General features: G+C 36.7%; 1 protein-coding gene across 8 annotated transcripts in view; it reads left to right on the forward strand.

Moving 5' to 3' along the window:
• The window catches only part of KCNT2 (potassium sodium-activated channel subfamily T member 2), a 143,901-nt gene that overhangs the window by 116,944 nt on the left and 13,896 nt on the right, over window positions 1-13,061 (forward strand). For 5 of the 8 annotated variants that reach the window (XM_075760162.1, XM_075760157.1, XM_075760158.1 and 2 more), the window contains 5 exons: window positions 3,206-3,317; window positions 6,401-6,502; window positions 9,382-9,465; window positions 10,880-11,008; window positions 13,032-13,052. In XM_075760162.1, coding sequence (XP_075616277.1) covers window positions 3,206-3,317; window positions 6,401-6,502; window positions 9,382-9,465; window positions 10,880-11,008; window positions 13,032-13,052 — 448 coding nt within the window. The remainder of the gene's footprint in view (window positions 1-3,205; window positions 3,318-6,400; window positions 6,503-9,381; window positions 9,466-10,879; window positions 11,009-13,031; window positions 13,053-13,061) is intronic. The other 3 variants (XM_075760155.1, XM_075760160.1, XM_075760159.1) reach the window with 2 other exon arrangements.

A 13,061-nucleotide genomic window follows, 5' to 3' on the forward strand; every position in this document is an offset into this window, starting at 1 on the left:
CGCAGTGTTAAAGGATTTTAAATCACTGCAGTTTTGCTAATATATGCTATTCTCAGAGAATAAGTACCACATTGGTGAAGAAGATTCCACTTAAGTCTCACCAAGTAAAATCATTCAGAAGATAGAGGCTAATCTAAACCTTGCTGTTTTGATTGACTCAGCTCAGCTGACGTCATTAAGGGTTGTGGACAGGCTTGAAAAGGTGATGTAAGTGTGCTGCAGTGCTGTAAGTGTGCTGCAGTGCTGTTTGGCCTAGATTGCCAGTTCTCATATACCTGTTCTGACATTATTCCTTGATTTACATAAATAAATAATCTTGCTTTGCCAGAAGAGTGCGTGTGTCCCCCACCTTATATGCATTGTTTATGACAGTGTTGTTAGCACCTTTAAGGCTGGAAACTGTTCCATACCAATTAAAACAGTGTCACAACACTAGCTTATCTGAATTAATCATAGTTAAAAGGAGTAAAGAAGAGTGACTCCAATGGCACACTGACTAAGAAAGGAAATCTTTAATCCTCTGGATGAGAAAGAACCAAGTTAACATAGTATGAAAGTACAAGGAGAAATGACTAGGTTTTGCACTGTGCTCTAGAGATGCTTTTAACTTTTTAATATGCAACATGAAGCCAAACACTGAGTCCCTATTGATGGTTATGAGTCCATCTCAGAAAAATAGTGTTTCCTCAGGCAGTAGGTCTATACTAGATATAATCTTTATATTTACTCTTGTTTTCTATTAATTAATGGGTTTAGATGTTGATGTTTGGGAAGCCCTGTTTTTAAGTTTTTATTAGCTAATATCTTGAAGGCTATGTTTCAAATACTGCAAGAAGCCTGTTGACAGCAGTACACCTAACAAGTCAATAGTTTGGCTGGTATCTAGCACCAATTCATAGATAAAGCAAACGAGGTGTTATGATGGCATTACATTGTTTTCTTGGTTTACCTTTTTGGTTCAGGAAAGAATTAAATGTATCTCTGGCTTGTCTGATTCCCAAATACCAGTTCAACAGCAACCCATGTCTTCCATCAGGCTGATTAGGGCTTTCCCTGCCCCATCCACTTCTTTTTTACCAGAATGGAATAAAAAAAGAGGGATCTTTGCACAGAAGTAGCCTGCTCCAGTGCTGAAAGCTTGCAGGCAGTGTGCCTTACACCCAGGGCAAGAGACAATCTGGCCCTGACTACCTTAAGTTGTTTCCCCTAATTCTGCTAGAAGGCACTAAAGTAAAATATAATTTTTACCAATACCAAGTTTGAAACCGATTTCCTAGTATAAATCAGTTTTCATACCTTGGTGATAAACTAAACCCATTTTTACTAGAAATCTAGTAACCTGCATTTTTTCCTGTAAGTCGTGTATATTTTATCATTAGATCAGCTTTTAATTTCCTATTTCTCTTGGTTCTGAATGTTATATTGTTTTCAAATATGAATGCCTGTCCTTTAATACTGCAATACAAGAAAACTTCCAGTCAGCAGAAGCTTAAGTAATTCTGTGCTACATGATACAGAATTAATGCAGAGGAAATTTATTCTCCTTCCTCAGAACTTTAACACATTTGTTAAGATACTTTATAAGTACAAGTACATACCTACAAGGGTGATATTATCAGGATTTTTTTTCAATTTTCATAAGCACTTCACAGGTTTTTATAACACACAGCATACAAGTAAGGATGTACCACAGTTGCATCTCAAGGGTGCAGTTATGTATTTATGTACGAAGACTCCACTCCCTAAGTGCTTAATCTTTAGTAGGACATAAATAGACTTTTATAACAATACTGCATCACTCAGAGTTTGTATCAAAGCCTGGCTGTAAGACCTGAAAAGGTACTGAAATTCCTGAGCATGCACAATGCCTTTCAAACTGCAGTGCACACACTCACTGTGAAGTGATTCACATTCTCACCCTGTTTGCCACGTCCATTTTTCCTTATTCAATCACATTTAATGTTTGGTTAATCACACAGACATGGTAACTGCTAACATAAGAATGGCTAGCATTTCTACCATCATATTATCTTATGTTCAGAACACATTTGGGATCATGTGATCATTACCAGTCTATGTTTTAGCATCAACAGACCTAGAAAAATGTATTGCAATAAGATGGCATTAACGCATACTGGCAGATAGTTTTGACATACATTTCCCCACATTTAGTTGCTGCTTGAATTGCCATTTCAGTGAAAATGAGGGAAAGAGACTAAAGACTTGCAAAAAGGTACATTGGATTCCATTTGACATTAACTTACTAAATTTAGATTTCAAGAAAATCACTTTTTTATGTGAATGAAACAGAAGCCACGTTAATGATGTCATTAGTACTACAGTTATCTATTATCACATGTACTTTCAGGATCAGCAGAACAGATTACAAATGTGCATCTCATTTTCTGACACTAATCTGGAGAGGAAATACTCAAATAATAATCTGAGTTCTATTCCAAGTTGTTTAGTATTTGCATAGCATAAACTACAAATTTCTTTCTAGTTCTTAGCACCCTGAGGGCTGGGGAGGGACTCTTTAGTCTGCTTCTTGAAAATCTGTATAATTCAGCCAGATCAGAGTTAAACTTTCTTCGCTATTTTTTGTTATTGGAAGCCTGAATTAGTGTTAACTTATAAATATTTTGTATACTTAAATATTTCAAAGTGAGATCCTAAGTACACACACGCATACTGTTTCTCAGCAATTCCCAAGCAGTGTCAATTTTCATCTATGTTGCTCACTCTGTGGACATACAGGATACAAACAGAGCTCAAAAAAACCCCCCAAAACCCAATCAAATGGAAAGAGTACATAAGCCGGTTCTAATAAAATGGTAGTTTACATGCAACTAGATACTACGTGCAGGGTATATAGTTTTGTATTTTTTGATGTTTCTTACAGATTTGTGTCATTTTAGAAATTATTAAATAAACTTTCTGGTAATTAAATTAAGTGGTTCCTTTCTAGCATTAAAGTATTTTATAAGCTCAACCTTTGAATCTATGTTTGTTCTTTGTGACTTCTACAGAGAACGTTTTGTAGTTTCCTCTGCTAGTATACCAGCATTTCATTGTGCCAAAAACTGCCACAGGTTTCAGGCACTTCACTAAAAACACGGACACAAGTGTATAGCATTATATAAAGCCTTACATTTGTGAATTGTTGTAAGTAGAGGTATAACTGTTCCATTCTTTTAAAATACAGGTTGTTCTCAAGCCTAAGCATTATCACAGAACTAACTCACCCAGCCAATATGCGATTCATGCAGTTCAGAGCCAAAGACTGCTACTCTCTTGCTCTATCCAAATTAGAAAAGGTAAGATTTGCCTCTTCCACCTCCAATTTAAATGTTATCATTATAATACTTTTTATGATTTTGTAACAATGCTTTCAAATCAAGTGGAAACAGTGAAATGATTTTATGGTTACAGAGCTAATGTAAAAGATTATTTTTTCCAAATTCTACCCTCATTTAAAAATGAAGTTTGATTTGAGTTCCATCACTTTACAATATAATATTAATCCACCAGCCCTCTAGACAGAGGTGAACACAGAATTTGCTCAAAGAAAATTAAATATTTTTGGATAACAATGTTTAGAGCTAATATGTTGTCCAAGAGGCTGCTACAGGCAATTAATGTGGAAAATATTTTAATTGACTAAACACTTAAAACTTACACTGCTTTTATTATAATGCATTTTTTATTCCAACTCACTTTAAAGTACCATAATTACATATTCTGTATACATTTCCATGTATTTGTATGGGGTATTTGCACTACTGTGACAGTTTGAGAACAGCAGTTGTTCTCTGTCATAGGGCAGTCCTAGTGATGATAAGGATACTAATGCTACTTAATGCTAGATAAAACCTTCATATTCTGTATGTTCTAGTGTACATGTTGGCATTTTCAAGCTGTAGAACAGGGAGGCTATATGGAGATAAGCTTAATTAAATTTGCTTGTCCAAAATAGTATCGCTAAAACATTAGATGGTGCATACGAAGTAACACTGTACATCTGTTTAACTTGGTAAATTCAAAGACAATCCTCTTTTTCACAGATCTTTCATGATCGGACCTACTTATCTACCTCTGCAGTCCACAAAACTTACAATATCACCTTCATGATCTTTGAGACCATTTTCTGAGTTTGAGAGTAAGACAGATATCATCACTGTGCCAGTCTTCAAGGACAGAGACCTTTTACTCTTTTATTCATTTCTTTTTCCCCTTGCTATCAATCTAGATATTATTCCTAGGTTGTCTCATGTAGCCTCCAAATCTCTTCACCTCAGATATCTTACATATTTTAGTGAATTGATGTCATGGTAAACTCATTATCCAGAATTAGCATATAATTTCCATTTCCTGGCTGTAGAGTAAATACCCTAGATTTTGGGGGATTTCAGATATTTCACTGAATTTGAGATATTTCACTATTTACTGTATAATGTTCACATAGTTAATATATATTTAATGGAAAACAGCCTTTTCACGCAAACTTATCTTCACATGCCAGCTCCAGTTTCTTACACAGGAATCAAATTTTGCAGAAATTCAGTCTGTCCAGATGACATAGGATAAAGTATTAGAAGTCAATCTTCTACTCAGTTGACTATCGTGCTTACATTTTGACCACAAGATACAAATATCTGGGTGATCTTTTGTGATTTGTTGACCTTTGCCTGAAATAGAACAAAGGCTTACCCTTACGTAAGTGGTATTCTGCTAAGCACATAAAATGGAGAACTGTGAGGAAGCTAGACAAAAGTTGTTACACAAAGACAGAAGCAGCAGTTTGCAGTGGGAAACACGTGATTTGGATTATACCACTCCACTATCCATTAGAGTTTGCACCTGTGGCTCCTCCAGGTTAGCACTCCCTCCCTTGATGGTAACTTCAGGGAGAATAAGCTGGAACTGCCTGGAATCATGCATTGCCAGTTTATTCAGGGCAACTAGTGCCAACAGCTGGATAGTGCCTTCAAGACTGTTCCAACCTAACTTAATTCCTTGGTGTACTATAACTGACAGCTTTTTTTTTTTTTTAAACATATTCCCTTAATCCATACAGTTTAGTGATACAGAGAGGTAAGAATAGTAACAGCTTTCCCAGTATGTGGTGTCTACAGTTGCTTCTGGAATACTCTGTGGGCTGTAGCCTGTGTACTTCAATGCAGTGAAACCAGGATTTTTATCTCAGTTCTCTTTCTTGCTTTACATAGGCTCCTTCGTTTTTCCAGCAAAGGTTCTGGAAATCATTAGAAATATTAGAACTTTTCCCCCCTCTCTTTATTAATTTATTGTACAAATGTAAAGTTGTGAATATAGGTTGGAAGCTGAACAGTTAATTAACTTCTTATCCAAACTATGCCATGCTGAAATACAGGTAAATAAATTATTCTAAAGAAAGAACATTTTCTTCATTGCTGTTGAAGTTGCCTGCTGTTGCTATTTTCCACTCATTTCATCTTAACATTTGCAGGGAGCACTTCACAGGTGGTGCTGTAGTTCATTTGATGTTTCAGAATTCCCTCATGCAAAATGAAAGGCAATTAAAAACTCGAGTAAAAATTATCTAATGCAGTCAGATATACAGTTGATTGTTATTTCTGCATTAAGCACCTCATTTTCAGAAAGACTACTGAAGTCAGGCAAGTTGCCTTCAGGTAGCACTGAAACACACATGCAAAATTGACTTTTCAACCTAACGGCCTGCAGAAGAAAGATAACACAAATCAGAAGTCCATCTGCTGTTGCAGCTGCAACTTTGCTCATTTTACAGATAATTAAATCTGAACAACACATAGGAGAAAGCAATGGCCCTTATACAACAGAGAAAATGAAAACCAAAACACCTGTGGTCTAAACTTAAAACTTACATTCTCCATTTGTATTAAATAAGGAAAAAAATTAGAGGCAACCTTTCTTGAAAGAAAGGGTTTAGAGTGTGAATCGGATATTTAGAATATCCTCACATTCACTGAAATACCATTTTTTCCCTTTTGATTCTGTTCATGTTTCTTGTTCCTAGTAGACTTTCTGGACCTGAATGGGAGTCCACTGTCAGCACCAAAAAATTGGAGCAGGAATAACAAGAGCTTTGCTCTACGCATAGTTGAAATTCCTTAATAATTTTAAAAATTATCTAGTAGAATATGCCCAGGCAATTTGAGATGTGGTGACTGAAACAACATATACATTAAACAAAATTTTTCAACCTGAAACACTGTAAGTACTGAAGATGCTACATATTTGTAGAAAGAAATTATACTCAGAGGAGTAAAGCGATGTTACACTTTTGACCTCTTCCAAGGTAATATCAATTTGATGATGTTGTTATAGTTCTTCCAAAATCAGAACTAAAAGTATTTTCTGGTTTTTAATTCCCTAACAGAAAGAGCGAGAGAAGGGATCTAATCTGGCATTTATGTTTCGACTGCCCTTCGCTGCTGGCAGGGTTTTCAGCATCAGTATGTTGGATACGCTGCTTTATCAGGTACTATGAATAATAATGTGACTTATCTTAGCAGACATGCATTATTACCACCTATTTTAACGTACTTAATTGTTAGATGACCCTGTTTTCCTACATGTAAGCTGTTAATGTGAGTGCTGTACCAGGAACAATCAAAGGCAAAAGCTAATGGAGTGTGTTCCACATGACAGTACCAGCTCAGTCATCAACCTCAAAATTACCCTGCCCTTGCACAAATTCTGTTGTTAAACACCACAATACTGTTTGTGAACGTCTCGACAGTCAAATAAGTGGGATAGTTTTGATAAGGCTTACATAAAATACAGATTATACAGATCAGTAACACTTGTACTCTGCAACAAAAAGGCAGTGCCCATTCCCACAAAGTAGTGCCTCTAACCACAAAACCCAACAGTATTACTTTTACAAGTAACTTATCAGTCATCTGCATTTGCTGATAGAGGCCTCAATTACTGCATTGTGTCCTGTCCTCTTACTCACGTTGACTAGACCTCCAGATGATGAGCCATCTATCTTAAAGAAACCCATTCTGGCCCTAACAAGAAATACATGCAGTGGTTACAAAGAGAAAGTGAGGGAAGAAAAAGCAACACTGAACCTTGTTACCCAAGAATCCAGGATGGAGCTCCTCATGCAAAAAGAAGTGATGACAGTCAGTGGGGATAAGGGAAGGGCAAAAGCCTCAGACAGTTGAAGAAACAATATATCAGAAAATATGGGGTCAGGACAAATGAAAGTAGTAGTTGCTGGTTTCAGGGTGGAAAGAGAGGAGACTATTGTCCTCCCTCCTCGGCAGTGCCTTTCTGCACGCCCTGATACATTGGGATGCCCAAGAAGCAGCCTCCAGCACTAACTACTCCGGCACTACTCTAGCTACGCAGAATAAGCAAGCAACACCTCTATGGGCCCATGCAGTCTGCTCACCTAAGCAGCTACCTACTTTGCCTATATCTAGAGGTAGTCTGTGGATGCTTTTGTATTCAGGCACCAAACATTCTTTCAGGGAAATTAGTTTACTTGGTAATTTGGTGCATGAAAAGTCTTCTTTCATCTCAATTCTACTTCCAAATAAATTACCCGAAGGCAAATTCAACGTAAATAGAAAAATTCCTGGAGCTAAGCTTTTCTCAGAAAGTCATTAATATATAAAACAGTCATGTATATAGAGGTACCAAAAGCAGATAAGCCAACAGATGTAAAGCCATTTATCCAAGTCTAGATGTTTTACAAATAAATATATTTGCTTATGAAACATGTTTTGAATCATGCTGCAGAACATCAACATCACATATGGTAAAATTTTTTAAAAAGTAGATTAAGACACCTCCATAGAAACAGATCTGTCATCATCATCAACTCCTACCAGCAGTGCAATATTTTATATTTGCTCCTAGACATGGTCAGTCATGCTGTGACTTGAGAGAGTAAAACCATTCACCAGAAAGAGTTTAAAACACCGCCCCCCCCCCCCCCCGACATTCCTCCTCACTCAAATTCCACCCATTTTTTTCTTTGAACTCCTACTGCTCTGGTGAACTGTCTTTTTCTAGAATTATCTTTTTTATTCCAAGTTACACATACTATAACAGCAAGATCTTTTTTGTTCTTTTTCATAGTCCCATCCTTTTCTCTATGACTTTTTTTTCTTCTGCATGCAGAGTAAATGACATGGGAAACAGCGGGGTTCATCTGGTGCTTCCTATTTTAGGCCAAAAGAAAAGCCTTCAAATTATCTTCTGACTGAAAAATGAAAGCTTTGTCTAGCAAATCCTTGTGAATACTCTTGGTAATCTAATGATAATTCCATAGCATAAATGATGCAGCCAAGATAACAAATAAGTGAAGGTTACAAAAAATTTTGTTCAAGAAGATGCTCATTGGCATTTACCCTGTCACAACTGGAAAATTACCAGTACAAAAATTAAAATAGTTGAATCACTACGTATCAAAGTAAATCTGTCTAGCTTCTGAGTTTAAACAAATTCAGATGCTATAACTCTAAAGGATTTATATAACACCTTTGTAAAATATTTCTCTATTAAAACTGATTTGCTAGCTCCATATTTACCTTAAGCCAAAAGAGCTAATTGCAAGCTGTGTTCCAAGGAGAATTGATAGCCTGCTGTGAATGCTGCCCTACTACACCTAAGAAGAGGTGGCAATGAACAGTCCTACCACAGTTAGCAGAGCACCCACATGGCGCTCTGATTCCAGCAGCCCAACTCGTAAGGATGAGAAATATTTGTGATTTTAGCTCATCTAATATCTGTTCCCAGTCTTAGCCCACACTTCACGTTTAGCTTAGTTTCTATTCTTTCACCAATCAGCAAAACACTTCTGTTAGCAGAGCAACAGGCCTGACCTGAGATAAGGCAGATCAACCTTCAAAAAAATAGATAGATTGACTAAGGCAAATGACTCGTTTGAATTAAAATGATAGCTGTGTCACCTTAGTATTACCCACTACTCAGTACTGCAGACCCATCCAACATAAGACAGCGTTCCTTTTGAACAAAAGAAAGTTCATTATTATAATTTCACACCTAATAAGGCCAACATCCTACTTCCATTGATCTTACATCTACATTCATCTTCATTTTCATGGTGCCTTATTATGCCCTAGTCTCTGAATCCTGTACGTACATTGCATGTATATGCAGAACCAAATAAGAAAACTTATTTTATGTAAGTAGATTCAGTACAAAGAAAGGCATAGGTATTTCTACAACGATTAAGATACTTAAAAGATAAAGTGATTGATAGTAAACACAGATGTACAATTTCTTTGAAATTCACACATGGTGCTAGTGGTTACCTGCTCATCTGTTCATTAAAGCTTTTTTCTTTCTTTTCCATCTCTCCTGTTAAATATCCTGCAGTCATTTGTGAAAGATTATATGATTTCTATCACAAGACTTCTGCTGGGACTTGATACCACACCAGGATCTGGGTTTCTTTGTTCTGTAAGTTATTTTAAAAAAAAAAAAAAAAAATTACAGAGTACCAGAGAAGATTCTGTACTGTCTGCAAAATACCACTACTTTCTTTGTATGGCACTCCCTTTTGTGAAAGTCTAAGAAAGACCATCTGTTTCCTTTTTCACCAGGGGAGAAGACATGAAAATTAGATAGAAAACATACCCATTTTTAGTTACTTCAATAGCAAAACACCTCCCACCCCCCCAAGAAAACACAGCACATTCTATAAAGCACAAAGAAAAATAGGAAAGACAGGAAAACATAGGAAAAGAGCATTTTATATGAAATAGCAATGGCCTTTCAGCACCAATTTTTAAAATTAAGCATATAAAAACCAGGAAGTACTACCTATATTGTACAGCCTGGCTAGCACTTACACACAATGCTATATCACACCACCTGTTTCCATTATGGCAATAAAGGGAAGAACTGGATTTTACATAAAGATAGGATGTATTAAATGACTTCAGCTTAGGTGTCAAAGTTCAAAAGTCATCTTGTTATTATGCATGTCAATATTTCCCAATGCAGAATTTATTTTTTTATATCTATTTTTAATATGTATATACACACACCCCAAAAAATAAAACCATTAAATTTTTTTTTTTTATTAAATTTGTGGTTTTCTCCCCCACCCATTGCACCCCAGGTGGCAAATGGATAAATAGAAGATATTTACTAGTTGCTTTCTGGGGAACCATAAAGAATTGCAGGATATTGTTCTCAAAAAGGAAGTGATCCATGATAATTTTAAAAAGTCGTTCAAATAAAAGCCAGTGAAGGATTTGTTGGTCAATCATAAAGCTTTCTTGCATTCGCTGTAACAGAGTTGAATCTCTGAAAAGGGGCTCACATATCTTGAAATAAAGCTAGTGCAATAGTAATTAAATATTTGAGAATTAAGATTTTCTTATGTCCTTTAGGGTTAATGTATTACTTTCCTCCACTTCCTTCTCTCTAGATATTCAGCCTGCAGTCTAGCGAACAGTTATCTGGCTGCATTCATAATGCAGCACGTTCTTGCACGTTCTTCACTCTGTTCATCACTAGTTTCTTACTGCTGCCAATATTTAGTTAATTCTTTTATATTTTAGTCAAATATGAACACTGGATGAAGGATGGCATATAAGTTTCTAAGTAATTTTAAAACAAGAACACAAGTAATTTCATAAGACTGAAGCATATGCACTGCAATGTCTCTCAAAGAGGGAGAGAAAAGAAACCGTCTACAAACTCAATAGAAGTTCCAGATTGGTTGTGGAGCAAAGGTGCATTACTACAATACAATCCTTACCAGCTAGTATTTAGTTTTAATTTTTTTTCAAAAGTAGTATAGTGAACAAGTGATAAGCCCTTAAGAGTTAAAAGTCCTCCTTCCTATTTATTATTATTTGTTCAGATGAAAATCACAGAAGAGGATCTCTGGATTAGGACATATGCCAGACTATATCAGAAACTTTGTTCTTCTACGGGAGACATTCCAATTGGAGTCTATAGGACAGAATCCCAAAAGCTTACAACATCTGAGGTATGTCAGTTTACTATACTTTTCTTTGGATTTGATTACAGAGTATACAACATTCTTTGGTCCTTGTAAGAACGAAAACCACTTATTTAAAGAATATTTTGAATGCCGTGTCTGCAAATGCACAGAATACAAATAACCCACCGAAGGCCTCCCCCTGCTGACATGTATACGGTCACATTAGCTCAGCGGTCACATTCAGCCCCAGACTTCATGACTACCCAGAGCCAGTCTACATACTGACTTTCATTCCTGTGCTCGCCTACAGAGAAGTGACTGAAAATAAGAGGCAGCTCAGGCACAGATAGGACAGACTGGGATAGTTAGGTCTAGTCTGAACTTGCATATGGTGACTAATGGCAGTATCCACAACAAGCTATATGACCAGGTCCTGCATCAGGTGTGACAGCCATTTGTTTATGTGACCATTAGTACTGCCATCTCATTAAACCATGGCTTAAATGCAGTTCTAAAATGCAACAGTGAACAACTTACTCCTTTCTTCTGAAATGCAGTTTCCTGATTTCTAAGACAGACAATTTCTATTTTTTCTTCTGTATTTCAGAAAAATGTTATAGAACATTAAGCCGTGTAATGATTAACTGCAAGATTTATCTTCATTCAAACATTCAGTTATTTTAAAAATAAGGGTTACAAAAAAGCTATGCAAGATTCCACCAGATTCACTAGTGTCTCTCCACTGTGGACCACCAGTACCTCTACAGGTGGCTTTTACAGCTTAGCCAGTGGACTGTGCCACTGCAGTAATGTCAGCTGAGTTTTTTTTCTTAAATATAGCAGCATTAACAGAGTCCATCAAAATCATTTCTTGGAGAAGAATATAGGCAGCATCACTGCTAATATGAAAAAAAAGTCTGTCATAGCTTTCAACAATTCATTAAATAAGGATAAGTAAGATAAAATTCATGCAATGCTTTACTCTCACATTCACAGCTAGCTATTTAACTTGAGGCCCAAAAAGCATGCATACATACTCAAGTAAGTCTTCTGAGGCAAGCTTAACTGATAAATTAACGGTCTTTCAAATGTTTTTCTGAAAACAAGGTTTGGGACCATCAGTCACTTAAATCTAAACTCATAATTTTACTATAACATTAGGAACCTCCAGAGCCTGTACACATGCAGCTGCTCAAGCGCTTGAGTACTTAATCAGACCAGGCCCAGATTTAGTATAAGATAGCTATTGATTGACCTGTGTCATAAAAGTGAGAAAACTTGTCAGTTGAGATAAAGACAATTGTTTAATAGGTAAAGCAAAAACTGTACACACAAGCAAAGCAAAACAAGGAATTCGTTCACCACTTCCCATCGGCAGGCAGGTGTTCAGCCATCCCCAGGAAAGCAGGGTTCCATCACGCGTAACGGTTACTTGGAAAGACAAATGCCATCACTCCCAACGTGTCCCCCACACACACTTCCTTCTTCCCACAGCTTTATATGCTGAGCGTGACGTCATACAGTACGGAATATCCCTTTGGTCTGTTGGGGTCAGCTGTCCCAGCTGTGTCCCCTCTCAACTTCTTGTGCACCCCCATCCTCCTCGCTGGTGGGGTGGGGTGAGAAGCAGAAAAGGCCTTGGCTCTGTGTAAGCACTGCTCAGCAGTAACAAAAACATCCCGGTGTTATCAACACTGTTTTCAGCATAAATCCAAAAATCAAGCCCCATACTAGCTACTATGAAGAAAATTAACTCTATCCCAGCCAAAACCAGGACACATGCAAATGAGAAGCCCTCACTTCACTCTGACAGATAAATATAATTCCTTTAAAAAGAACGCAAGTTTTCAGTGATTTAGTTACTAAGAAGCAATTCTAGCCTGCCTCTCAATGACCTGCACCTCTGTCTCAAACCATTTCCATTTCATTAAAAAAAGGACATATGAAGTCTTCATATTGCCTGTGTAGCTGATTTTATGTGGTTTCTGTTAAACAGTCCATGTTTGTTTCTTCAGCTTCACTTCTGTTTAAATTGTCTTTTGTTTTCTTTTTCCCCTTCCTTTGTCAGTCACGAGAAATGGCTTCACAAGTAAGTATT

Source organism: Balearica regulorum, chromosome 8 (assembly GCF_011004875.1).
Source record: "Balearica regulorum gibbericeps isolate bBalReg1 chromosome 8, bBalReg1.pri, whole genome shotgun sequence".
Classification (NCBI taxonomy): Eukaryota; Metazoa; Chordata; class Aves; order Gruiformes; family Gruidae; genus Balearica; species Balearica regulorum.